Here is a 25,746-nt window from a genome sequence, read left to right as displayed (position 1 = left end):
CAAGGCACTGTTACAAATATATGTGTAAAAAAAAAAATCATTAATTCTGATAAACTGATATTTTCTATGTGATCTATGAAAAATGACAGTAGCCTGATGTAAAGAAACCACAAATCAAGAACACCGCAGAATGGCTCCTTGATATAAAATTTGGTTAACATTAAAATGTGTGAGTTAACTGAATTGAGGATATATAACTGGTCCACAAATGATTTTTTTCTATGGTTTTGCATGTATTGTAATGATCTTTTGGTCAACAGGCAGCACATTATATTGATCTGAGCAGAGATGTACCAATTTAACAGGATATACTTTAATTAAGAAATTATAATTAAAAAAAAACAAAAAACCTAAAGTACAGCAATATGTAATACATATACAGTCTTTAATCTAATCTATGAACCCACCCTTTATTAAATAGGACCCGCACTGTCAATCAGAAAATACTGTAAATCATAAAAAAACAGAACCACACCCCTAAAGTAAGTGATGAGTAAAAACATTAACAAAAATAATATTTTGCGTGCAATTCTTTCTTTAACTGCTCCCCTTTCATTTGTATATACAGTAGCAATTGCTGCGTTTAACACTGAATATATTTGAAAATGACTACATAACTCAGAGAAGAGTGGTCTAACGTCAAAATAACCATTAATCCTGTGTGTTTCATCTGAGATGTGTCGTTTTACCAGGGACCGTTTTATTGATAGATTTGACTCATATCAAAATAAACCTCAAGGACAATATGTGTGTTGAATGATGACATCCTAGAGGATATAAAAGAGCAGCATATATTTGTAGAATATTTGATAAATAAATGTTACCCATGCATAGACTACAGTATGGCATCTCATCACCTTTCTGCATTCAGGAACCTCACCACAGCCTGGGTATGGTAAATAGAGAAGAAAACTCATCCAAAAAAGGAGCAAACACAATATAGGACAGGAAGTCTAGGGAGGATTATCATGTCCTGGACTATCAATAATGAAAAGTGTCCACAACCATGCATATGATGAATATTTGGCCATGTCTGTAATTAGTGTGTAAAAACAAAAACAAAAGAATTTCACATCACGTTTAGACTAAATCAAGGCCTAACAGCAACCAGGATTTACTATTGCTATAAGTCTCTGAAACATTTCACCACTTTTGGTGACATACTACGAGGCTCCTATGAAACCACCGACGAGAAAGGCAAAACTGTGTTTCGGTAGTTTGTGTGTTGGGATCACAAACTTAAAGGGAGTGTGAGTGTGTGTGTGTGTGTGTGTGTGTGTGTGTGTGTGAGTGTGTGTGTGAGAGAGAGATTGTGATTGTAAGCACAAGGCTGACAGCACACTGAGGGTTCTGAACCTGGAGTCTCTTTTACACGTGGAGACGTCAAGCTGCAGCTCTCTCTGTGTTAATGAGAGTCCGATGTTACAGGGGACATCCCAGAATCCTTGGCGGAGTCCGGGGCGTCGGCGGTCGCGGAGGAAGAGATTTTCTCATAGATGAAACTGTAGAGACTGACGTCAGGTCGAGTCGTGCGGCAATTCTTACACATCAGACTGGAGTACTGGTTCAAAAGGCTGTAGAGTCTCCCTGTAAGAGAAAAAGGAAGGTGGTGAAGAGACAGAGATGGGGAAGAAAGAGAGGAGGAGGAGCAGAGGGGTCAAGAGGAAGGAAGAAATATGGAGGGAGGTAAAACAGGATTTGAGAGAAATGGACAAAAAGCACAAGCAGGTTGAGTCAAAGAACAAGCTAAAGTGACAGAAATTGTAAGAAAAAAAAAAAAAAACAAGAAAAATGAAAGCGTGTTCGGGCTCATTTTTAAGTCACACACACATACACATGCACACAAGCCGAGAGCTTTTTCTCCGTAGCTCCACTTTAGGAAATGGATGGCTAAAGGGGAATTTCTCTGAAAGACTTCAATAAATGTCAGCGGAAGAAAAATGAAAAGAGGGGGAGGGGAGAGGCTGGGGTCAGTTCAGGCAGTAATCCACTCTGCAGCGGAGGCTGAATGGATGTCCTGAGGAACGGAGATGGCCCATAAGGTGGAATAACTTAACACACACAGGGACTGCATTCTGTTATTTATGTGTACTGGCCCTGTAATGACGCCAACAAGGACAATCTCCATGTGCCGTAAGAGCCTCTAGAGCTCTACAATCCCAGCAGTGTCTGATATCATCACCATTCCTGTTCGTTATGTAATTTACTGTAAGGGCTCAACATAGGCGTGTCTGACAAGGTAGCAACTGCATGACTGCTGTGTGGCCAGAAAGGCGAATTCCCGCAACCACAAAAACAAAAAAAATATATATTTGCTTTTGTGTACAAGTCTTACCGACGGTGACTTGTCTCTTGGTGAGGAAACTGTGTATTTCATGAACATCTCTCATGAGCTGAGCATCTCCAAATGTGAAGTACGCCACATCTCTCCCAGCCTCTGCTGCAGCCATCAGCTGAATCAGTGCTGAAAAAAGTGAGAGGGGAGAATTCTTAAGGGAAATTCAAGCAACAGCAATACATTGTGTTAGCATCATTAGTATCCCTCAGTTTCACAACAAAATCATAAGTGTGTAATTGACCACTGAAAATAAGCTGAGGAAACTAAGTAATTGGTCAATAAGCTGGATAAGGTACAGCTTCGAGCGGAAAGGAACACAAGTGACAGGAGCAATTTGTATCAGAAGAGTAAATAATCCACCAGTGGTAGCTTAGCCCCATCAGCGCCACTCAATCTTTTAGCCCTTGCAAATTAGGTCTTAAGACTTTTAAATATTTAACAGAATGGATATTGATTCCACAGCAATAAACACACAAAACAAACCATCATTTGCAAAAATGATGTAACTTTTACAATATAACAGCTCAGTCTTATGTAACTACCACATCTCAAGTCAGCTCTGGGGCTATAATGTAAAATACAGTTATTGCTTTCTAAAAATACCAGCTATGCTAATTCCATGGCTAATGGGCGGGGGTCCCCGGAAGCTAATATCATCCTCAGGGACTTTGTCCAGTGAATCTATTCTTGGCGTGCCACAGAGGAAATTAACAGCTTCAGTTCTGAATGGAACTGAACGTAAACATAGCAATGTTACTCCAATCTTATTTGCATTCATAATGCAGGACCACATCTCCACATATGTGGAGCACAGCCTCCATGAATCTCGGCGTAACGCTGAAGAGGCTCCTTTGGTAACAAGAAATAGGTGATTGACTGTAAACACAACTGGTCAAACTTGGCGTACTCAAGCGGACAGTAAGGGGCTCACGTTTATAAAGAGTGATGTAGCCCATGTCCGCAGAGTCCTGCGCCAGTCATGAGTTTTGTTGTCCCTTCACTGTAATCAACTGCCCTTTTAATGGAAAACATAAACGTGTGTCAGCTGATCAATAACAGGAGGGAAGGAACGGGTGAGTGACAATCTGGAAGAGCTAGTAATTGACGAGAAGGGTTTGACAGAGCCCAGTATCTGTGACGAGGGCTGAAAGATATGGGAAAACAATCTAAGTAACTAACTAACTTCAACCCTTGTAAACATGTAATATAATTAGAATGATTTAACCTCTTAACAAAAAGAGATTGGAGTAGCCTTCTCCAACCGATTAGCAAATTCAATTCAATTCAATCATTTTATTGTCATATGTACAGATAAAAACAAGTTTCACCCCACAGTGAAATTCTTGCTTTGCCCTTTTATCTTCAATGCTTCAGGATTTAAAAAAATAGATGAATAGAAAAGAGAGGAGAAAAAGCACAGCAGAGCCTCCATGAATGTAGGTATAACACAAGAGTGTTATACTCTTTAGTATCTGGTTGTATGGCAATAACCAGAAACACAGCTGGGCAAAATTTGCAGCGTGGCGTACTCGATCAACCTCTTTTTACACAGGACCAGGGCTAGTGCTGAGGCTGAACAATATGGGACAATAATGTCATGTAGGCCAGGCCTGTGTGTTATAATAAAATGAGATGAACTAATGCATGAATTTATGCTCACTCATTCATTCAAACCTTTTTTTAATCACATAAGTCCCATTGAGATCAGGATCTCATCTCTAAGAGAGAACTGGTAAGTATGAATAAAACATAAAGCAAACAATTTAAAATGAACAAAATCAATAGCGATAACTACAACAGCATAATAAGATAAAAGACACAATGATAGCAAAGATTATATAACAATAGATCAATTAAACTGATTTCCCAAATCAGTGTTAATATGAATTTGCAGTACTAGCCACTCCTGTGCTTCACGTTCCAACTCTCCAGCCAATAAGTGACATCAAAATAAGGGCAATTTTTGATGAAACTGTTTATAAACCAATAATAAATGCTGGTACCTTCTAATGAAAAGAGAAGACAAACCCACTTCTTGATTAAGACTACAGTAGTGAAGGTCACAGATGTCTCCCGTTATAAATCTAAGGACTGATTGGTAGACAGCATTTAGGGGCGTAAGAGAGGACGTTGTCTGTAAATCACACCACCATGACCTAGCACTGAGAAAAAGACTGCATTCACAATCTTCTGTAAACAAGACAGAGGGAAATAAAACTTGTTTCTGAATAAAGAATCCAAGTGTCAGTCTTAATTTTATCTTTTAAGTGCATCAATGTGTGGTTTAAATGTGAATTTATCATCAATCCAAATGTCTAAATATCTATAATTTGGGACTCTTTCAATTACTTGAATATTAAAAATGCAGATTTTGAGAGAACTGTAGTTAATGTCTTTAGCTCTGGACATTCATTTTGTTTTTTCTGAATTTAATACAAGCTTGAGATCAGCCCAACAGTATAAAATAGTGTCATCTGCATAAAGGTGGACAATACAGGTTTGCAAAGACTGCTTCATTTATATAAATCGTCATCAGGACTGGTTCTCAGATTGACTCTTATTATTGCTAGAAACTCTGTTCTAACAATACCCACTTTTATGTTGTTTGTCACAGGTAATGGTTGAATCATCTACTGCCATTCAAGTGCAAATACTCAATAATATTTGCAGGAGGAGAGAATGATCAACTGTATCAAAAGATTTTAGATTTTGTCTGCAGCTGTATCGTATCGTTTAAAAATAGGGAAGTAGCAGAGATGGTGCTATGATCTGTTCTGAAGGCAGATTGGTAGGAGGTTAATACAGAATATCTAGTTAAGAATGGCTTGATACAATTGCTTACTAATGATTTAAGGGTTTTAGACAAGACAGTTTTGAAATAGGTGCCGTAGCTATTTAGGTCACTTTTCTCTTCTCCCTTGTGCTAAGGTAAAACATGAGTCGACTTCCATACTTAAGTAATTGTTCCAGTTAAAAATATGTGTTATATGCTCTGAGATTATGGGGGCAGAGAGCTTGAAATGAAAAGAGGCCGGAGAGTCCTCACCAGTTGCTTCCTCTGATTCAATGGCTAAAGGAGCTTCAGTAACTACTAAAAGAAGGCAATGGAGAACAAACTGTGGGCCACAATTTACTCTATGCACAGAATGATGCACAGAACTGATGTTTAGCTACTGCTTAAGAATCCAGAGTTAAAATCTTAATTCAAGCACTCTTGCACACTTTGGATCTGCTAACCAAAATCAGCGGTACCTTTGCATTTTTCACGTATAAAAAAAACCTGATTTCTTCATACTTGTTGCTATACAAACGCAGTCTTTTCCTGCCCCCTATTTGTATGCACATTTAGAATTCAGCCAGTGATACCTTTGAGCCGTGTGTCTCCACCAAAAGCTCCACAACCCCAGTTGCCTGTGGCTACTGCAGAGAGGTGCTCGCTGTTGGCATTATTTCGAAAGAATCCACAGTATGCCTGGGACAGATGCACAGAAAGGGCAGGAAGAAAAAAAACAAGAGAAACATTTTCAATATTTTTCTATTATCTCATTTCACAACATATTATAAGCCACATTTAGATCTATACAGCACTGGTGAATAATATTTTGCCTAATTCCTCAACAGAAAAAGCTGTAGAAAATGATGGTGCCACTACTACAAATAGATGTTGTGTAGAAGGTCGGATGTCAGAAGCCGTTCGTGGCTTTGAGCTAAATTCAAATCACTGAGCAAACGCAGACTAGGACATCTCTCTCTCTCTCTCTCACCTTGTTGAGTTCTCTGTTCATCTTCTCAGGGAGAAACTGCTCTAAGAAGTGCCTGTATTTAAGAGCATCAATGGCCACAATCTCTGTACATCGTCTCTGCCAGTCATCCCTGGAAATGAAGGAAAATCAATGAGTGAGATAGGATGAACTCCGATCCTCCCAACTCTCCATCATTTTTGTCTGATTGGACTAAATATTTTTGGTTTAAAATATAAAAAATAAAACCCCACACCATTAACTTATACTATGTGAGAATAATTACCTGGGAGTCTCATCCTTGTAGCTGTCCTTCCATTTGTAACTCTCAGCATAGCCTTCATATTTACTGTATTGTTCGGTACCTTCAGAACAGGAAAGAAAGTCAAGAAAAAACAAATGACATTACTTAGTAGTGAACAGTCAGAGCACACAGTGAGCCTAAATCTGTTCCAGCGCCTTATTTCTTAAATCAAATTTAGTGCTTTCTAAGCTCCCCATGTGAGTACACAGTATCAGCTTGTATTGGATTGTCATAAATAAAGGCCATTGATTAAATAACTAATCCGCTTTGGGGTTTGAAATGAAAAGCTTTCAGCCTTAATAGAAAGAAATGGTTAGAACAGAAGAAGCTAACCTTGGCCACATTTGCAAAGTGCTTGCAAAACATGAAACATCACGGTATCATTCATTGACTAACAGAATAACACCCCAGTCACCAAGACATTAGCCTTTTCATAATGTGTACTGGCATGTGTGCAGGGATAGAGCTTGAAAGAATTCATCGTTTGCTATTACAAATACAGCTGCACCCATTTCTGAAAATAATGCCCATTCAAAGGCTCCATACATTATGCATTAGGTATGAGGTGGTTACACAGCACGTGAACGAAGAGCAGGAGCTAAAGACGTGACTAATACAGATCAGGAGGTTCTACTGTATGTACCAGCAGAGCGACATGTGCTACTACCAGTGTTTTGTAGTTAAGTTCACAACAGCCAGACAAATATTTTACAAGCAATGCTAAATGTCATACTCTGAAATCATGTCTCTAGATATTGTAATCAAACACTGCTTTTATTTTATCATTGATAAAGTAAAATAACTTGATTTAATTTCAAGCATGTACCATCTTCCAGTACTGCAACAGATTTTTTTGTGCCTTTCTGTGACAAAGTATGACTCAAGCTAATGGCCTGTGCTGCAGCCGGGGCATAACCCAACAGTGACAGTACAACTGGGCAAAAGAGAATTATGTTTCTAAAGCTGAGCCACCGAAAAAGGACATTTATTTTAAACACCATGCGCCATTGCAAGTCCAGCCAGTCAAATGAAGTAGTTTCTACAACACTAGCGACTCCTAACGTCAAAAAACAGGCTACCCGTATCATTTTCTCAATCAAAGCTGCCCTCTTCCTCCTTCCCCTTGATCCTATTTATCCTGGAAACTGCACATGACAGCCTCCTGGCATGCATGCTTCCATCACTAGATTACATTGCTGTCCTCCACCGTCCGATTCAAAAACACCTGATGTGCTGATGTGACGTATATAAGATCCAAAATCACTGGAAGACCGCTATGTTAATGTTGGGACACCTCTAAAGACAAGTAAACATCATTAACGAGACAGAAGCGAACAACAAAGGCAAAGGAAGAGAGACGGATATAGAGAGTCTTGAAAAATACACTAGACTTAAAGAAGAAACACTGTATGCGTGCAAGGAATATTCTGCAAGGTTTTAATGAATCTTACGGCGTAACTGGTCCATTCCATTAGTGGAGCAATGACCTTAGTTGGGCTATAAATTCCTTTCTGTCCAAATGTAATAAAGTTAAGTGGAGAGGAGGAGGAGGGAAAGAGGAGGGAGGCAGGAAGATGGGAGACAGGGAGGGGGACGGTGACTAACCACTGAAGGTGACTTGGAAGAGATGGGAGTTTCAAAGAAGACATCACGGCGCCATGCAAAAACAGACGATGCTTGGCTTGCTGAACGGGAAGCTACTAAACGAGATAGAAGTCGATCTAACACTGGCATGAACAGAACTGGTTCATGTGTGTTTGTCTGGTGTTATTGACAGCGTGGGTCGTTGGCTCTTTCGTCTCTCAATTCTCTCGCTATCCTTTAAGCAACAAACAATCTGCAGTAATAGAGGGGGCCGAGGGCGTCCCCCAGACCATGTGAACTCTTCAAATTCTGTTTGTTCGTCAAAGAAGACCCCTCCAACAGAATCAATCAAGTGCAGCCATGTAAGAGCACCATTTATATTTGAGTTTCTGCATGCACAGCTAAGTTATAATACATGCCATCATGTCAAACGGATGGATTTATCAAACCAGATAATGATGCCTCTTGTATCATCAAAGGCAAATCTGACGGCTTATTTTAATGCCCCAATGAAATATAGGCGTCAAGCAGAACAAGTTGATGTTAAATATTTGTTTTGCCAAGCTAACATGATAAAGTGGCAATAAAATAAACATGAAGTGGGCATAAATCAATTGACTAATTCATCAACTGGCCAGTTTGAAACCTGGTGAGGCGGCAATGAGATAAAACGTCATGGAATACTATGACAGTACACACACTGTGAATGAATTTGATTGAAGTAAAATCATACAGGCGTTCATACTGCATGATTTTAATCGGTGCTTGCCTTTACTTTGACCAGTGGTGGGCGAGGTAGCACTGTGAGGCAAGACGGAAAAAAAGACAGGAGACCAGAAGAGGAGGAGGGAGGCGAGTGAGAGGGCAGAACACTTAGACAGGTTGACCGAGGCAGAGTGAGTTGGAGGTTGAAAAATAGAGCAATTCTCCTGGAGAGAAATGAAGGATAACTGGGCAGTCCCAAGTGAATCAATGCAATGGATTTACCTTCAGACTGGATGGAAGCACAGGAAAAAAAATGAACGGATTCCAATAAACACACAGAGCTAAACGACGAGAGAAAATGACTGAGAGACGAAAACAATACTAGTTAAGCCTTTGTTGGATAATACTAGAGAGGAATGTGAGATACAGCGATGGGTGTTTTCTATATTCTAATGTACCCTACTGTTATATTTGTATTTGATGTTATTTTAACCTAAACCATGATCTTTTCCTAAACCTACCCAAGTAGTTAAGGTGCCTAAAGCCAGCTAAACTGGGACTCACCATTGATAATACTGAAAGACAAATAAATACATAAAACAAATAATGTACTTTGACAGCTGGTCTCACACTGGACTCAAATTATGATCTCCTGGATGAAAGTCCTGTACCTAAACCATTCATGCACCATGGGAATGTATTGTCCTCTATACTGCTTGACCAGACCAGGCGTAAATAGCCAAATAGTGGCCATCTGGCTATTTGCACTCTGCCAACAGCATACCATACAATAAAGGCCCAATGCTCCATAGGGCATGAAGGAACATCACACAATTTAATCCTAATCCTCCTATCGGCCCAGGTAATGCCGATCACAACCATTTATTGAATATAAAGCGGGTGTGATACGACGACTGTCACGAGCACCACTGAAGTATTTTCATAAACAACCAAGATGGTATCATGATTTGCTTCGGTTTCCTCCTCCTTCTTTAAGTTAAACGATTCCTAGGCAAACAGGCTTGTCATATTTTGGTTGTCACTTCCCCTGCTATATTTTGTTCTTCAATCATTGCTTCCTGTTTTATTTTGTAGTAGTCTAATCTCCTCATTTGCTTCCAGGATGTAATTGTGCAGTATATGAGCAATGTAATCCTTATTGACATACACCATGACTGCGGCTAGATACCTGCTCACTCATCTCATATGATCAAATCACTGTTTTTCAATATTGATCCACAAGATGCTTGCTAATTGGCAGATGATAAGAAAGAATTATACCATAGCAGCTCCATTCTGTGCATATTGTCTATAAATCTATAATCTGGCCTAATATCTAGTGTCCATATGTGGAATGTGTGTTTGTGTGTGAATGGAAATGGGTGAAAGACACCACAAAGATGTCTTTGAGAGTGCCATTACTTACAACTATAAATAATCATATCAAAGTTCAAAATGCAGTAGCCCATCCGTCTTTCACTGTAACCACTTCCTTGGAGATCCTGTAGTGCTCTCAAACCAATTGAGAAATATAACTCAAGCGTACTCTGGGTCGAGCCCTGGGGGGGGGGGGTCCTCCCAGTCTCTAAGGGTGACACCGAACACTGAAAGGAAAATCTTTTTAGCTACTGATGCATGCAGTCTTATTATTTTGCTCATTCACTGCTGTGAGCTTATTAACATAAGGTGAGGGTTCAAACATGATCTGGCCTACGGCTCAGCTCCCTATTCAACACAAGAGTCTGGTACGATGCCTAAAACACAGCTGATGCTCTCTCTCTCATGCTCCAGCTTAAGCTCAGTCCTGAATAGTACCAAAATACTCCTTGACTTGGGCTGCAACCCAATGGGGGAAATTCACTATATTTCCTAGCCGAGTGCCGCAGCAACAGACTGATAGGAGGTGCTGACTCTCAACCCATCTGTTTCATATGCAGTGGCAAACAGCCCCAGTGTGTGCTACGGGTCATGGTCTGATAAAGCCACATGAACTACATCATTTGCAAAAAGCAGAGGCAATCCCGAGGTCACCAAACCAGACGATCTACACTTGTCAGCTGCGCACAGAGATTCAGCCCATGAAATCACCAACAGAACTGGTGACAAGGCATGACATTTGATGGGGTCTGTTCACGGAGAAGTGGGGCTGTGATGGTATGTTGTTGTTTTTCTTACTGTAGTGAAAAAACTATATATCCAAGGTTTGGTGCTTTACAATCAATGAATTAGAGCAATAATAATAGTTGGGCTTTAGCCTGATTTGGCTTTTTCCAACATAAAAAGGGAAAATATGCATTATAATACATATATACATATTATGATACAGTTACTATTACATTATTATATTGTGGTGATGAGCTCAACCCTGCAGTAAACATCACATGACCACAGTATAGCAGTAGTGCGGTTATCATCACAGACCTACTGAGAAGACTGCAAGACTTCTCAATAAACAGCTAAAGACAAACTACGTACCTGTAATGATGAGGCATTCATTGTGTTCCAAAGCTTCAGTAAAGAGGCGAGAGACAATGAGTTCAGGGTTTATGATGAACCTGATCTCTTCCTGGACCAGTCCATGTCCTGTTACTCCTCCACCAACAAACCTGTTTGCAAAGTCCACCTAATAAAATAAAAAAAAAAAAGAGGATGTTGCAAAGAACTGTGAGGTTTAGCTACTGTCAATCCCATTATTTGAATTAACGACTATGAGTGTCTTCTTATTATCTGTCACCCACTGTGGTCATTTAATACAGATAAATGTCTAAGGATCGCAGCACTGCCTCCTGCTTGGAAATAATCAAACAACACACATGAAATCTGAAGACATAACTCAAATACCTATAAAATCTGAAATAGTGACCAGAGCAGAAATGCCTCACCTGCATGAATATGAGCAATTTTCCTTTATTTCTGAATATGGTATAAGTCTATTGGAATGAGTCGGTCAATTTTTTATTAACTATCATCAGCCTCAGTTGTACTTGGGTTTTTGCTAGTTAGCAAATGTTAGCATGTCGGTATGCTAAACTAAGATGACAACATTAGGATTTAGGCCAAAGCACCACTGTGCTCATGCTAATCAGTGTCAGTATAAAACATTAATAAATGGACAGATTTACAAAGCCAATATTACTGATGAAGGATCATAGCTGCGTATGTTTATTTCTGGCACTACTGCTTTGGTATAAGAACATTTTTTTGATATGATAGTGGAGCTTCATGCTGTGTAAGCCCACTCCTTGTTTCTGTTGCATGGATAAGAAGACAGCCCATTCAATCACAATACTGCTATTTAAACAGCCTGTCAGGGTGATGGTTCTGCTCACTGGCCCACAGCTACGTCAATCTGGGTGACAGCGAGTTTGTTTGTATGTGCATGTGTGTATGTTGTCTAACCAGTCGCTCAATTCCTCACCTCCTTCACTGGTTCACCCCTAACCTCACCCCTCTCACCCCTCAATCTCACCTCCTGACAGAATGACAGCCAACTCTGCCCTATCGAAACTCAACAAACAGCCAGTGCCCAGCCCGCTGAGGTAGCCATCAATCCGCCTGCAGGACTCCTGGCCCACTGAGTCGCCCCAGTGAGATGGCTCACCCTTGTCATCTTTTTCCTCTGTGCGCCTCCTTCTCCCTCATCCCCCACCCCAGGGTCTTCTCCTCCACCCTTGGCTCTCTGAGCTACTCAAGTGTAAACATGGGCTGTCAAGACAGAGTAAAAAATGCACCAGCTATCCTGGAGCACTGAGGGGAGTGAGGAGATGGGGTCAATCAGAGAGCCAATAACCTTCCAAGATATGCACAAAAATTATACAGCCGATTTTGATTTTCTGCAGGTGGTAGACAAGCAGTGGACTCTCTTTGACTTTTGAAAGCTAAAAGAAAAACTTTAAGAAGGCACAGTGATCGTCAGAGTCATGTTTATCATTTTTAACCACAGCAACAAGTGCAAAAGAGGCATCCTAAATCAAATCTGACACTCCGAACCTGAAAGTTTGTGGTGCCTCGGACACAAAAAAAAGGAATAATGGTGACAATGACGGGGGACCACTGGCAGGGAAACATGCATTTATTATGCCAGGTTAAATAACTAGTTATATTTGGCATTAAATGCAAAACGTAAAGGAATTCCTACCTGCAGCATCCCGTATCCATCATCTTCAATCGTCCCCTCACAAGTGATATGTAGGAGTGTCAACTGAGTCTGGGAACTTGACAAAAAGTTTGGAAAACCTTCAATTACCCTTTCATCAAAGAGTCATTCACTATATTAACACAATATGCTAATGTCATTGTTAAAGGGGTGAAGCAACAACATACTTCAGCAAAGGTGACAAGTACTACAAAAAAATCTAGAAGTGTGAAAGAAATAGCGTGTTTGAGGTGAATTAGTAGTGAGGGGAGCAGAACTGCCAGTAAACTGATTCACAGAAATAAAAGAAGATATATCTTCTGAAACTTTTCTAGCCATTACTTTGTAGGAACATTCTTTGGAGCAGCAGTGTCAGCCTTTTCAATCTCTTTGGATATGTTCTGCACATCTAAATTTTGGAATTCACTCGCTTTCTTTCTGGCAGGTTTTTGGAGGCTTTGTGAGGTTGGATGGGGAGCATTTGTGATTCAAGTCCGAGCTTCTTCTGGGACACTGAAGGATTTTCAATCCCTGCTGTGAAGACATCCCCAGGTTGATTTTGGTGGTTAAGCTTTTGGTCATGATCTGATGGAATATAAACTCAATTTCAAACTCAAATTCATCTGTATTTCATACAATTCAGTCTCACAGTCCCGCCTGCTAAAAAGCACCCAAACAGCACAATGCTGCCATCATTTTGTTTCATGGTAGGGATGAATGACGATGGTGAGCTGTGCACATGAGCAACAAAGGAACTCTGATGTGTTGATGATGTTGTGTGAGTGGTTTTTTTGATACTATTTGAGTAAATTTAGAGTGTCACCATTTATGAGGAGAACAAATCAAAGCACATTTATCTTAAATTCAGGTCATTAAATCATTAAATTCGTAAAGTAGTAGAAGAGAGAGTAATACCTCTCCCAGTTTGGAGGATTGTTCAATACTTGTCTTGTGAATGTAACCAGACCCTTGGGCCCTTGAAGAAAAGAAGAGAAAATCATAACCACAAAATGTTATTCGACTGAAAAACATAGAGAGCGTTACAGACAAACAGTTGCAGCGACATCATGTGGGATAGCTTTAATGCTTACTGGTCTGTGTAATTCTCCTGAAGTAGCACAGCAGAGTTTTCAATTTCTCTATTTTTCTCAGTGAGGAACCCTCAAATAACCTGAAACAGAAAGCAAACAGTCAATTTGAGTTCACAAGAGAGATTTTTGTATGTTACAGACTTTGTGGAATAGTAAACGTGGAAGCCTTTACAGCCTCTGACAAAAGAAAATGCAAACATTTGACTTAAATACATTTTTTTTTTAATATTAAGTAAAATTGTGTGTGTTTTAGCAGATGAGAGACATTCATGTTTCACTCAGAGTCATTATCTATAGCTCACTGCACAACCATGCTACAGCATGTCATGAGCGAGGTCAAGCTTTCAAACTGGCATGATGTCTCTCCCATCTACCTCCATCCTTCTCACAATGGCACTGCCAGAGGCTGTGTTTCAGCTCTTCAGCGTTACCATAAAAACTAGGGTGGATGGACGGATGAGGGAGAGAGAGAGAGAGACAGACAGAGAGAGAGAGAGAGAGAGAGAGACAGACAGACAGAGAGAGAGAGACAGAGATAGCACTGGGCAGACAGCTTAAATCACCCCATACTGGTACTCTCCCTCCATTAAAAGCGACCTAAGCTGATGACTAATCACAGTTCAGCATACATCTTTCCCTCCCACCACTTTCTGCCCAGACAAGTTAAGAAATAAAAACAGAAGGGACAAATGAAAAGAAAAATGAAATGCACTAAAAAGTCCTCAGTAAGAAAAAAAAACTTTTTTTTGCATATTAAATGCATTTTTCCCCACTATATTCATTCCTTCCATAGTGGCTCACCTATTCTCTATGAACTCCCCACCCCAATTCCCTTAGTCACTGTCACTTAGGCAGAATGTACCCTGGAGGACAACCTGCCTATGAGATAGTGTTAGTGCGGCACTAGTGGATGAGGGTGAGGCTTTCAGTGCAGCCACAAATCGTACCCTGCTGAGGACAGAACGGCAACTAATTATGAGGAATTTAGTCACTAAATATATTGCAGCAAATTTTCATTTTCATCAACAGTCACATTAATTATTTGGTTCTTATTCACTTTAACCTTACTTGCTACATAAAGTGCACCAGGACACGAGGTTTCTGACAGTTTTATTGTTACCAATTAGGCTATTTTCCTGCAAATGAGGGAGGCCATCTCATGGGCAAACAGTTCAGAAACAAAAACAGAAGACTTACTGCTCAATAATGAGCTTTCATCGTTGACTCAACTGTTTAACAGGTTTCCTATGTCATTTTCTTCTCAACCACAGGAAAACAGAAGGTAAAGAGATAAGTCTGCCTCCTTTCCTCCTTTTCCGATCCTGTCCATCACTTAACGGAGGACAAACCTTGACAGTTCTGCCAAAACAGCAATCAGCAGATTGCTTGCTGCTCTGCTTGTCCAAGACAGAGCGCTACTGTAGACGATAAGCAAAGTGACGGACACTCCCTCAATTACAGGGGAAAAGGGAGGGCCAGTAACGATCCAGGGCTCATTTTAGACTCCACTGGTTGTCTTGTCGTGTCGAATCTTCTCAGAAACAATTTTCCCCTCTTGCTCTTTCCTGTATTTCTCTGCCAGCAGAAATGCTGATAGTGAAGGCGGGCCCAAGTGCCTGCAACCAAGTGCTGGCATGGATCTGAAACAGCCAGCCCTGCAAGTGGAATCAATGCTTACATTATTACAGAGGCGTCTTCACTTAGCCTGCCACTAACGTTTGATGTGGAGCCAGATATCATGCACCCATACAGATGACTGATTGCGAGAGTATGATTAAGGTTCAGATAAAATGAGGGAGCTGGAAGAAGGGGGGGGGTCAAATCACACAAAATTAATATGACCATCCGTGGAATTCATAAAACAAAACTGCTTGACCCCCAAGGGAGAGCAGATGGCTAATTAGACTCTGGATAGAAGTTTGAGCCCATGCAGATTGCAGGGAATATCTATATTATATAGTACTAAACCGACCCTTCAAGTTCTGGAAAGAGAGTGAGCATTATCATGATAAGGTATTACCAAACTGACATCCCCAGTATGTCAGACAACAACATCCGAAGTAGTTACACATATCACTAATGAGAGGAAATGCAGGGAAATTCAGTCGAGGGGATATCTGGTCTATGTCCAGTGTGTACTGAGGTGCGTAGTCCATCAATAAGATAACTGTCAAAATGAAATACTATCAAAATCTCATTATAACTCTCCAGATGTTAGAAACTCGTGTCAAATGTCTTAAGCAGAAATAGCAAAACAATAATCGATAAATCTCTCCATAAGGCATCATTCTTACAAGTATAAGTCTTTCTGCATTCATGCATCACATCCGTCCATTTGAAATAACCTAATGAGATAAGATTACGAGAGGCCACAGACAGATAGACTAGTGCGCACTTTTAAACAGTCTATCAAAACTATTTGTTTCAATTAGATATTCCAGGCTGTCTTGACAGACCGCTGGTTCTGAGTAGGTAGAAACCAAGAACACCAATTTAAAACTCCTACTCTGAATCTTGCTCCCACACAAAAACACAGAGATTCTCTGCCTACAGTCCCAAAGTTAAGTCTGTAAGGTGACAGGGCGGTTACAGCACGCAATGTAGCCCCACGGCTATGACAAAACATCAAACACTAAATATGCTCTTTGACGAAAAAACACAATGAGATGCTATAAGCTGCAACTCAGCCAGATCCGATCCGTTCACCTTGTTATGACCCACTGCATGTGAGCTAAAAAACAAACTTCACTGTTACTGTAAACTCACTGGCACCCACTAAATATATACAAGCTGAGTAAAAACATTAAATTAATATATTAGGGGTTTTCAAGGCTGTAGTGCCCCCTTATGGAAATTAGTTTAGTTTCCTCTGAATTATGGGATCACTAAAACAGGACCACTCAATCAAAATCCTACCGATCCATAATAGATGGTTGCAATTAATAATGAAAATAATACACATCTTTGAATGTGCTTGATGTCCAATTACTGAAAAGGAAACTGCTAAATACATTATGAGAGACCCTGTTATTATGCCAATGAAACCTGGGCAACAAGGGATGTAATAAGTATAATGATGCCAGTGAGTTAAATCACGATTCAAAACGAGAGCATAGTGAGCTTCTTCTTCTTCAGATGTACAGACCCATGAGGCTCACTCAGAATCAATATCTGAGTCTAAGATATACTCAACCTCCTGCTTAAAGTAATGCCTTACAAGGGACTCTGCTAAAGACTCAAGGGGCAAATCTCATTCTGTTAATAAAATACTGGCGACTGCAGCTCACTCAATTTCCCTACAAGTGATCACTGCTTTGTGCCTCCCCAGTTTTCTGCAAGAGACGTTGTGCCTTCACCTGTAGAAATTGATCTCGGGATAATTGCAGTACTCCGACTTGCGGGAGTTGCGTCGGGGGAATGTGCAGAAGAAGGCGTTGGCCAGAAGACAGGCTATTTGCTCCTGAGACAGGGTCAGGGAATGGTTCATCCTCGACTTCAGTAGGGGAATTGGCTAGAATGAGAAAGAGAGAGAAAAGAGTAGTTAAAATCAAAATAGTAAAGGCACCAAGGGAAAGAGAAAGAAACTGAGGGACTGAAGATTAGAATGGGAAAGACGGAGAGAGATGCAGAGCAAACACGCAAGGTCACGTGGGTACAGTACTGTAGGTCTGAGGGCAAGTCGGGGGAGATAATTAGTTTAGCAATCTAGCAAGCAGAGGAGGCAAGGAGAGTTCCATTAGGTAAATGGGTGGTAGTAATTAAGGTCCTGGTTTTCTTGCTCTCCCCCAGGTTCAGTCAGTCAGACACACAGGGCCCATCTATCTTCACTGATTAGTGCTAAAGAGCCTCCCAAGGCTGCCCAGTTAGCAGATCAATACCAGCTCTTATAACACACACGCACACACACACACACACACAAACACACACAAACACTAGCCTTGACGCTTAATACTGCAAAACAAAACGAAGAGTCGGAGAGCTTCTTTATCCAGCGGCCCAAAAAGATTCTGAGGTGAAATCTGTACCAGAAATTCCTCCTTTCAGTTAAACCTGAGCATCCTTGACGTTCCACTCCTTGTTTCTATCTCCGGTATCAATTAGAGGGACTTTCCTTCCCACCGTGGGGGCAGAATTAACTTTATCAGATTAAATAAGGACTCTGAAATAGGTAACTGAATTACAAAAATACCAATTTTGGACTTTTTTGCATTGCTATAATTAATGCCAGAGAACAAACAGGAAGACAAATGGGGATGACATTTAAACCATCTGTGACATGGATCAGCTCCATTTACCGTGAATAAAAGAGAAGCCCTCTGAGATTTCATGGGGGTGATATCAAACCCTGTTCCTCAAAATATACCACAGAGGAGAGCTAACTAGTGTGGAAGTCCAAAGGAATGGACTGAATTTTAAATTTCATAAGCATAACATATCAGATGGATGACTGGACATGAGACAGACCTCTCCCCTCTCAGCCCTCTTTTCTAACGAGCTGGTTCTTGATATGGACCTAAAAGGGGCATTCACCATCGAGCAGTTGTAACTCATGAGCTGATCTTGTTAAACACCCACCATCTAACTCGTCTCCTCCCTTCACACTTACATCCTTCCTTCGGTATACCTTAACGCTGCCAGACCCAATCCATCAGCATACAATTCACCTTTCAATTTGCCCATTCAACCCCCTAAACGTGCATTGTGCACATATTCACACATTCAATAGTGCTGCACTTACCATTGTGCAGAGGCGAGGAGCACTGAGTGCTAGGTCAACCATATCCGGTAGTATGGCCTCAAACAGGTGTTGTGCCTCGCAAGGCTCAAGACACTGGAGAGAAGAGACAAAAAAATGGAGACATACAGGCAGAAGTATTGTTAAATGGGACATCTCTGTGGAGCTGACTGCTTAGTTAGGCAGGCACTTACTCAGAGCCAGCAGAGATCTGAAGTGACATATTGGTTTGTAACACCTAAGATTTTTAAAAATGTCTTTGGTTTGTTTTTGGCAATTCTGTTTTTGAGAGAAAAGAGCAAATTTTAACAGTTTACATCTCACTCATTTTCAGTTAAGGTCTGTCTCACCTTGGTTCAATTTAAACCAACGAGCAATAATAACATCAACAAGAAAGAAAACAGAGAAAAAATGTGAGTCATATTTTTTTCCATTGATACACAGCAACATAGAAACATTTCATATTTTGTTTTTTCTTACTTTCTGAAAAACAGTTTGGTCAAGTGATGCTTTAGTTCTCACAGGTAGATTCCTTTCATCCCAACATTACCTCTATTTCCGTTATGTTTTACCTTGAAATACGACGACATGTGAAACCACCACATGTAATTTCCTTTTCAACAATTGCAATAATTTCTTTTAGGGTTTAATAACTGTTTGAAGGGGCATCTGAGGTCAGAGCCCAATACCAGCTCCCAATATGTCAGGAAAGATGCTCACTTCTTTTATATCTTTTGAACTCAGTGTCAGTGAAGGTTTATTATTGTTTCAGGGTGAACTCACACTCCTCAGATATCAATAATGCCAACGCTTCAGTCGTGTAAGAAGAAATAGAAATGCTGCAGAGCTACTCACTACACAGAACCTGCTTCAGAAGAAACTACCATCAATCTGGGCCTGCCACAGCCGAGGCATCCATACTTCAGCCTATAGCTTAGCTCAGCATCCATCTGCAAGTCCCTCTAAAATAAACATCCAGTTATTCCATCATAGAGCCAGATTTACAGCGCAATCACTTATGAGTGTATTGGCTTCGAATGTCACTGTCATCAATCACTCGCCTTATTCTATCAAGGTAAGCAGGGAAGCTTGCGCTGATTAAATGGACCTTCTGGAGCAAATGCAAATGACCAATTGTGGGGAGAGTGGCAGGGTGGCTTGATTCTCAACAGGAAGTCTTTGGTGGGTGATTTGACCGGGGGCATTTATATGGCTGCAGAGCAGGTCTGACTAAATGCTGTCAGAAGTAATGAGCTGGCAGACATCATAAAGCGCTCCTGTGGGACTAATAGATGGTGGTTGGTGATGCGGCAGGATGAGGGTAGAAAGATGATCCCCAGCCTTTCCACAGCTACAGCAGCAGGCCAAAGCGGTAACACACTGCTTAGGCTGCACACGCAAACTATAGCTTTCACACCAATACATAGGACAGACTGAGCTCCAGCAGGACAGTCCAGATTTACTGATGCACAGATCGATCACACTCTGATCTTCCATCCATCCTGGTCTTAGCAAGTCGTTTTCATTTCCTGGCAACTTAATCTATGCAAGTCTTGATTTCACGTTTTTATTTAGAGGTCAAGAATGTTTTTCAGTGCATTTAGTATCAAACCCTGACATTTCAATAATTTTTGAAATCACTGTGTGTGGGAGACAGAAACAAAACAAGCATCAAAGCAGGAAAATGAGAGGGATAGAGTGTGTTGTCTTGTTGCTGAATGTTCATGTACTATTGTAACATCAGCTGTACTTACTCCTGGGCTGCTTTCCTGCTCGGCCCTCAGACATTCGTCAGGAAGTGACACAGTGACAGTTTCATTTGGCAGGGGGAAAATCTCTAAGACAATTTACAGACAAGCCTTAATTTGGATAACTCTTTTTCCCCCCCTATGGCTATTACACGTTGAGCGGAGTGTCAATCACTGGCCTAGTGGCAATGTACCGCTTGACAATTACTGTGCTGCACAAATGTTGCTTCTGCTTTAATTAGATGGCCTTGGCCAAGGAGTACAGTACAGTTAGGATTCAGTCTCGCCACAAACAAAAAAAGAAAAAGAAACGTAGGAGCCGAAAAGCAGCACAATTCATTGTGTCAGTTACTAATCTATCGGGTTGCCCAAAGAATGGCTAAACAATTCAGCCTCCGTTCCTCACTACATTAGGCTGTGCGTGTGTGAGAGATGGATCACTTAGGATTGTGCATGTCTGCAGTAGAATGGCAGCTGTTAATCATTCCTGCTCAATGTGTTGGCGTGATGCTCCCTCGTCCACAATCCATCAACTGATAGAAATGTAACTGACAGAAAGCAGTCACGACCAGCAGGTATTTTATATCTGACAACATGTATCTACTCACATTCCTATGTGGACGCAACAAATTTTGAGTTCTGTTTTGATAATCCAACCCTGATTTGTCCTTCTACTGCGAGCTCCACCCTCCGTTGATAGAAGCCACAGAGAAATGGAAAAACGTGCTCAGGACAGAGCGGAGCCTCCTGGAAGGGCAAATTTCTTGCTAGCTTTACTCAGCATCCTTACAGATTTAATGGGACCTTTTAATTAAATTGGATTAAGCTATAAAAAGGCTGAGGCAGCTATTGATCTACCAAGCTCCCTACGCTTTACTCTGAAAAATTATTTCAAGGAGGAGGAAAAAAAGACAATTTTCTAAATTTAGCAGAATAATCGATGATGAGAAGGGACAAACGTCAAATATCAACTGTAACAAATATCAAATGTTCCCACTTAATTGTAAGCTTCATTACAATAATGATCTTTTTCCTAATGGCTCCAGCCAAGACATGAACTTGCCCAGAAAAAGAAATGACACTAAAGAACATGCTTTACTAGGTAACAACATTAGCCTCTGAGCTGAAAGTGGCTTGTTATCTATTCCTAGTCTAACATTTTGGCCACTTTGGAGGTAATATGGCATATGTCTAGAATTACTTTTCAAAAAATAGCAATTTCGGCAAAAAGACTGATGCTTTGCTCGGAAATCCTACATTTCTAGAACAGTTTTAACAAGTGGGAAAACATGGGAAAAAGTTTCTGTAACAACAGGTATGTAATTACAGTCCCTGTCTGTCTAAACAGAGCATGAGAAGTGTTAAGAGAGGAGGAAGCAGGCAGAGGGAAGAAATACATTCCCCTGGTTCACCTGCAACAGCTGCTGCCGTCATGCTCTGTGCTCATCTGTCCTCGCTGTATGACGCCTATTTGCTCCTGTGGGACTCCCAGGTACGGGGAGGGGACAACGCACCCTGATAGGCTTGCAGCCAAACAGAGAAAAGCAGGCTGCCTTTGCAATAACAGCTCTAATTGACTATCAGCTTTAGCTTCTGTCTTCTTTAAGGTTCATTTTAAAGACATGATTAATCATGGTGAGTTAAACAAACACGGCCAGAAGCTACATGGCAAAGTTCACACTGATGAGGTGTTTATTTACATGTCAACTCCGTTGAGCTGCAAATACGACAGCCTGTATAACAAATTAAGGAATTAGAATAAAGTATTGTGTCTCTTTAGATGAGGTTTCCCATCCAAAGAATATGAATTTAAGTTCACGATTCATGGTCAGCAAAGAAGCATGCCTAAGACATGTTTTGGCACCGTGCTGTCAGTGGGCTTTAGGGAAATGGCTTTAATTTTCCTGCTTTACCTTTTGTACAAGACGAGACTATAAAAAGTAAAACAGTCATGTTTGGAACAGCTTACCTCTGTGCAAAGAAGGTTCAGGGCAGTGAAGTCCCATTTCTTTGCATGGGCCGTGTTGTATCTCAGTATTGCATCCTGCAGAGAAGACTTGGTTATTCATTGTTCATTGAAGATTACTTCTAAACATATTAAATGATATGGCAGCAGACTGACTGCAGGTTTAATGCACTAAAATATTTAGGATCACAGATTTCAAATCTTCTTTAAACACATGATGTCAAAAGCTGGATTTGTTGCAAACTCTGCCACCATGTGGTTGTTTTTGGAACAGGTTTTGTATATTTGAAGGTTCAGTTAGCTTAATGTATGAGCAGAAATTCTCCAGTACCAAAGACATGCCGGCCAAATTTTATCAGAACACCCAGATTTGAACGCTCAGAGCATGTGCAGCCTAATTCAGCTTAGTCCAGCCCAGCACAGTGGTCTCACCCTCACATCCAGAGAACTTTTGAATCCTCTCCGCAAGGCAGTGTGGATCAGCTCCCACCGACTTTGGACACCACCTCCATGCTACATCACACAACCATACAAACACTGTTGTTACTACAATGTTTCAATAGTAATTAACACTGTTGACATTTGCATTATATCAAAAGCATGCAAAGCTGTGATGCACTGGTGTACCTCAGTCTCCATAGGAAACAGATTCTTCTCAGAGCAGGGCATCTTCACGGACACATCATCCCACGCATCCTTGAACTTGGTGGGGTATGGGGCAGGGAGCACCCCCTCTCTGAGGAGATCTGTCTGTAACAGGGAAACAAAATGGCGAGGAAAATAAGATAACTGTGTGTGTAGAGAAGTGATGATTGGGATAACTATCACTTTGCTTATCAAAAAGATGCAATAGTCGGTTTTTAAAAACTTCTGAAACTTAGAACTTTATAAATGCTGTGAAATTAAGGAGCAAGTCACTTTGGCTTGACACTTGTTTTACCAAAAGTCATATTTTCCTTTGCTGGCTGAATAAACAACTGAAAGCTGTCCTGATTTTCATGTGGAGATGTGATTTTCTTAAAACAGTAATTAAAAATCCAGTGATTTAGGGGGCGACTGACGAATCTAGCTTGGGTGGCAGTGGTTAGTTGATGGTTAGAGCGAGTAGTGGCTATGCAGCAGCACTGACAGTGCTCCTGTGGGACTAGAAGTGGAGGACACAGTCTGATAGGAGCTTTACTGACAAGACGCCCTAAGGGGATTGTGGAGGATGACTCTGCCCAGAACTGTCTCCCATTTCCCCATTCCAACTGTCTGTATCAAAACAGCCTTTTCCCTCTCCCACTTTCTCCCCTATCTTGGTCTCTCTTATTAAAACACCATAGACCTGTCATACAATGCCCAGCCCCATCCGCATGCACATTCTTTTTATAACTGCAGGATGACACACAGAGCAAGTGGCTGTTGACTCACCCTGACTGTCACAGTGTGGTTAGGCACTACTTTCAGGTGAGACAAGGGGGGTGCACACTGGGGCATTCTGTTCAGCTTATCTATGGGCGTCCCCAGCCATCCTCTGTCCATGTTGTGCAATGCAAATGAAACACTGTACAGAACAAAAACAGAAGAGAACAGGTCAGCACACCACACGGTCACTGTAGCAGAGTGGAGCTCAGACACAGCAGGAAAGTGATGCACTCATCATAAAATGAAAATGTTTAAAAATACCTTTCTAAAATGGCACCTGACTGGCTTCCAATTAAGTCCTGGCTCATATCAGATGAGCAACTGCATTCTGCTATCTCAGCATCCTCAGTTCCGATGGAAGCCGGATGGACTCTTTCTTTGGCCAAACATCCAGAATCAAAGTCTTTGACGAACTGCTGAGATTCCCTTCCCTGAGCCTTTGCAAAGCCAGAGTCCTCTGCACAGCCACTGCCATCATGATCCACCTTGTCTGCAGAGTTGTTGACAAGCATAGTTTTACAGATGGGGCTGTCTGGACTCAGCATCTCCACATCACTGGGCGTACTTACACCCTTCCTGGGACTACAGCTAAGACAGAGGGTGTGTGGGTGTGGTTTTGGATTGGGAGAGTGTGCAGCAACACAGGTAGTTTTAACAGGGTGAGGACCAGGTGAACCGGACCTCTTCGATTTCTGCCCATTAGAGCAGTGAGTTTGAGCGGTGTTACTCCTGCTGCCTGCGAGGACAGATTCATCCAGCCCACCTGCAGACGCACAGTCCATCAGATTCTGAGATGCTACACCATCTTGCGCGTTCTCCATTAGCGCGCAGTCCTTCGTAGTGTCGCACTTTTCTGCTCCACAGAAGAGCTCGTCTTTTCCATCCGTTAAGTCTGTTTTGGGGACGTCATTCTTTACGCACTCCGGCTGGACTTCAGAAGTCACGCTGAAAAAGAGCAACGTAAGGGAAACACCTTGTTAGCAGGTGGACTCTACGAACTGAACCCTTATGGTCATAATGATGCATCACCTTGTATTTTCCCAAAGAACAAATCGTGCAGGAAGCATGCATGTGTGCAGCCTTGGCGAAAATACTTTACCTTCTTTGGGAATCCATCACTTCATCCATGTTTGGCAGATCAGACAAGATGAATCAACAATGGCTTCCTGAGAAAGAAAAACATCCACAAGTTGAAACGCATACAAAGTGACACCACAGCTACATACTGTCCGTTTTTAGCCGTTACTGGACTTCACACAGCGCCCAATACAAAGCTTTGTTTATGTCTGCTCTCAGACGGAAGCTGCACTCAGACCTCTGATGGACAGTAAAACCTAATGGAGTGTTTTTGCTGTTGTTGTTGTTGGACTTTCTTCTTTGGTCTCCTCTTCACCACAGCTGGGCAGCTTTCACTTCACACAAACAATGACACACATCCCAAAGCTAAAAGGAGCTAGCTACCTCACCATCACCAACCTTTTACTCCTGACATTACGTTATCTTGTATATCGGCCATTGGTAACACGTTATATTTCCCCCCCGAGGGATTTCATTAGTGTCTCACCACCTTGATGCGAAATCACATTTTGCAGGGAAAGAAAAACACAAGTCATCTTGAGCTACCTTAGCTTTCACTGGCTAGAAATCTAAACGTTAGCTGTTACTCGCTAGCTCCGATTCTAGTAGTTAGCATTAACGTATAATTCAACCTGATCAAGCTAGCAGTGCCGCCTCCGTTTAAAAAAGAGAGATACAACTTACAAGCATGCCCCTCTTTGAGTAAGACTTCTGAGTTTGATGCATTACATATTTATTTATTTATTTTCATGAACAACTACTTCTCCCCAGACCACATACCACTCTAATATTATCCTTCTTTTACTGGTCCATCCATGGCTGTTGCAGACACTTCCTACACGTTGACGGCAGGATAATCTGGGCCAATCACAGCGTTCTCTCTGGGGAAAAGGGGCGGGCTCATGACCTGGTAGCC

The 25,746-nt window shown here is 41.3% G+C and overlaps 1 protein-coding gene across 2 annotated transcripts; it reads right to left on the bottom strand.

Moving 5' to 3' along the window:
• Positions 1–273: 273 nt before the first annotated feature.
• Positions 274–25,627, bottom strand: parga (poly (ADP-ribose) glycohydrolase a). 2 transcript variants are annotated; one of them, XM_070841189.1, is made up of 19 exons: positions 25,515–25,627; positions 24,853–24,919; positions 24,517–24,698; positions 24,015–24,243; positions 23,760–23,892; positions 22,974–23,096; positions 22,779–22,859; positions 22,350–22,424; positions 18,636–18,728; positions 17,254–17,408; positions 13,898–13,977; positions 13,722–13,782; positions 12,810–12,885; positions 11,147–11,294; positions 6,365–6,443; positions 6,103–6,211; positions 5,705–5,810; positions 2,336–2,464; positions 274–1,587 (listed from the first exon to the last, which is right to left on the bottom strand). In XM_070841189.1, the coding sequence occupies exons 2-19, from the start codon at positions 24,879–24,881 to the stop codon at positions 1,406–1,408; spliced, it is 2,070 nt and encodes a 689-aa protein (XP_070697290.1). In that variant the 5' UTR covers positions 24,882–24,919; positions 25,515–25,627; the 3' UTR covers positions 274–1,405. The 2 variants fall into 2 exon arrangements, with proteins under 2 accessions (XP_070697290.1, XP_070697289.1); XM_070841188.1 differs by having other exon boundaries at positions 24,015–24,698.
• Between the last annotated feature and the right edge of the window lie 119 nt (positions 25,628–25,746).

The sequence above is a fragment of the Pempheris klunzingeri genome, chromosome 12, assembly GCF_042242105.1.
Source record: "Pempheris klunzingeri isolate RE-2024b chromosome 12, fPemKlu1.hap1, whole genome shotgun sequence".
NCBI classification, from domain to species: domain Eukaryota; kingdom Metazoa; phylum Chordata; class Actinopteri; order Acropomatiformes; family Pempheridae; genus Pempheris; species Pempheris klunzingeri.
This window is presented reverse-complemented; position numbering and strand designations above follow the sequence as displayed.

Bases quoted from the DNA above. Each gene is read 5' to 3' on its own strand.
- parga (XM_070841188.1), bottom strand. From the start codon at position 24,881: ATGGATGAAGTGATGGATTCCCAAAGAAG. The intron at 13,783-13,897 runs GTAAGCATTAAA...CTTTTCTTCAAG, and splicing joins CAGGAGAATTACACAGACCA to GGCCCAAGGGTCTGGTTACA. The intron at 1,588-2,335 runs GTAAGACTTGTA...TTTCTCTTACAG, and splicing joins CAAGAGACAAGTCACCGTCG to GGAGACTCTACAGCCTTTTG.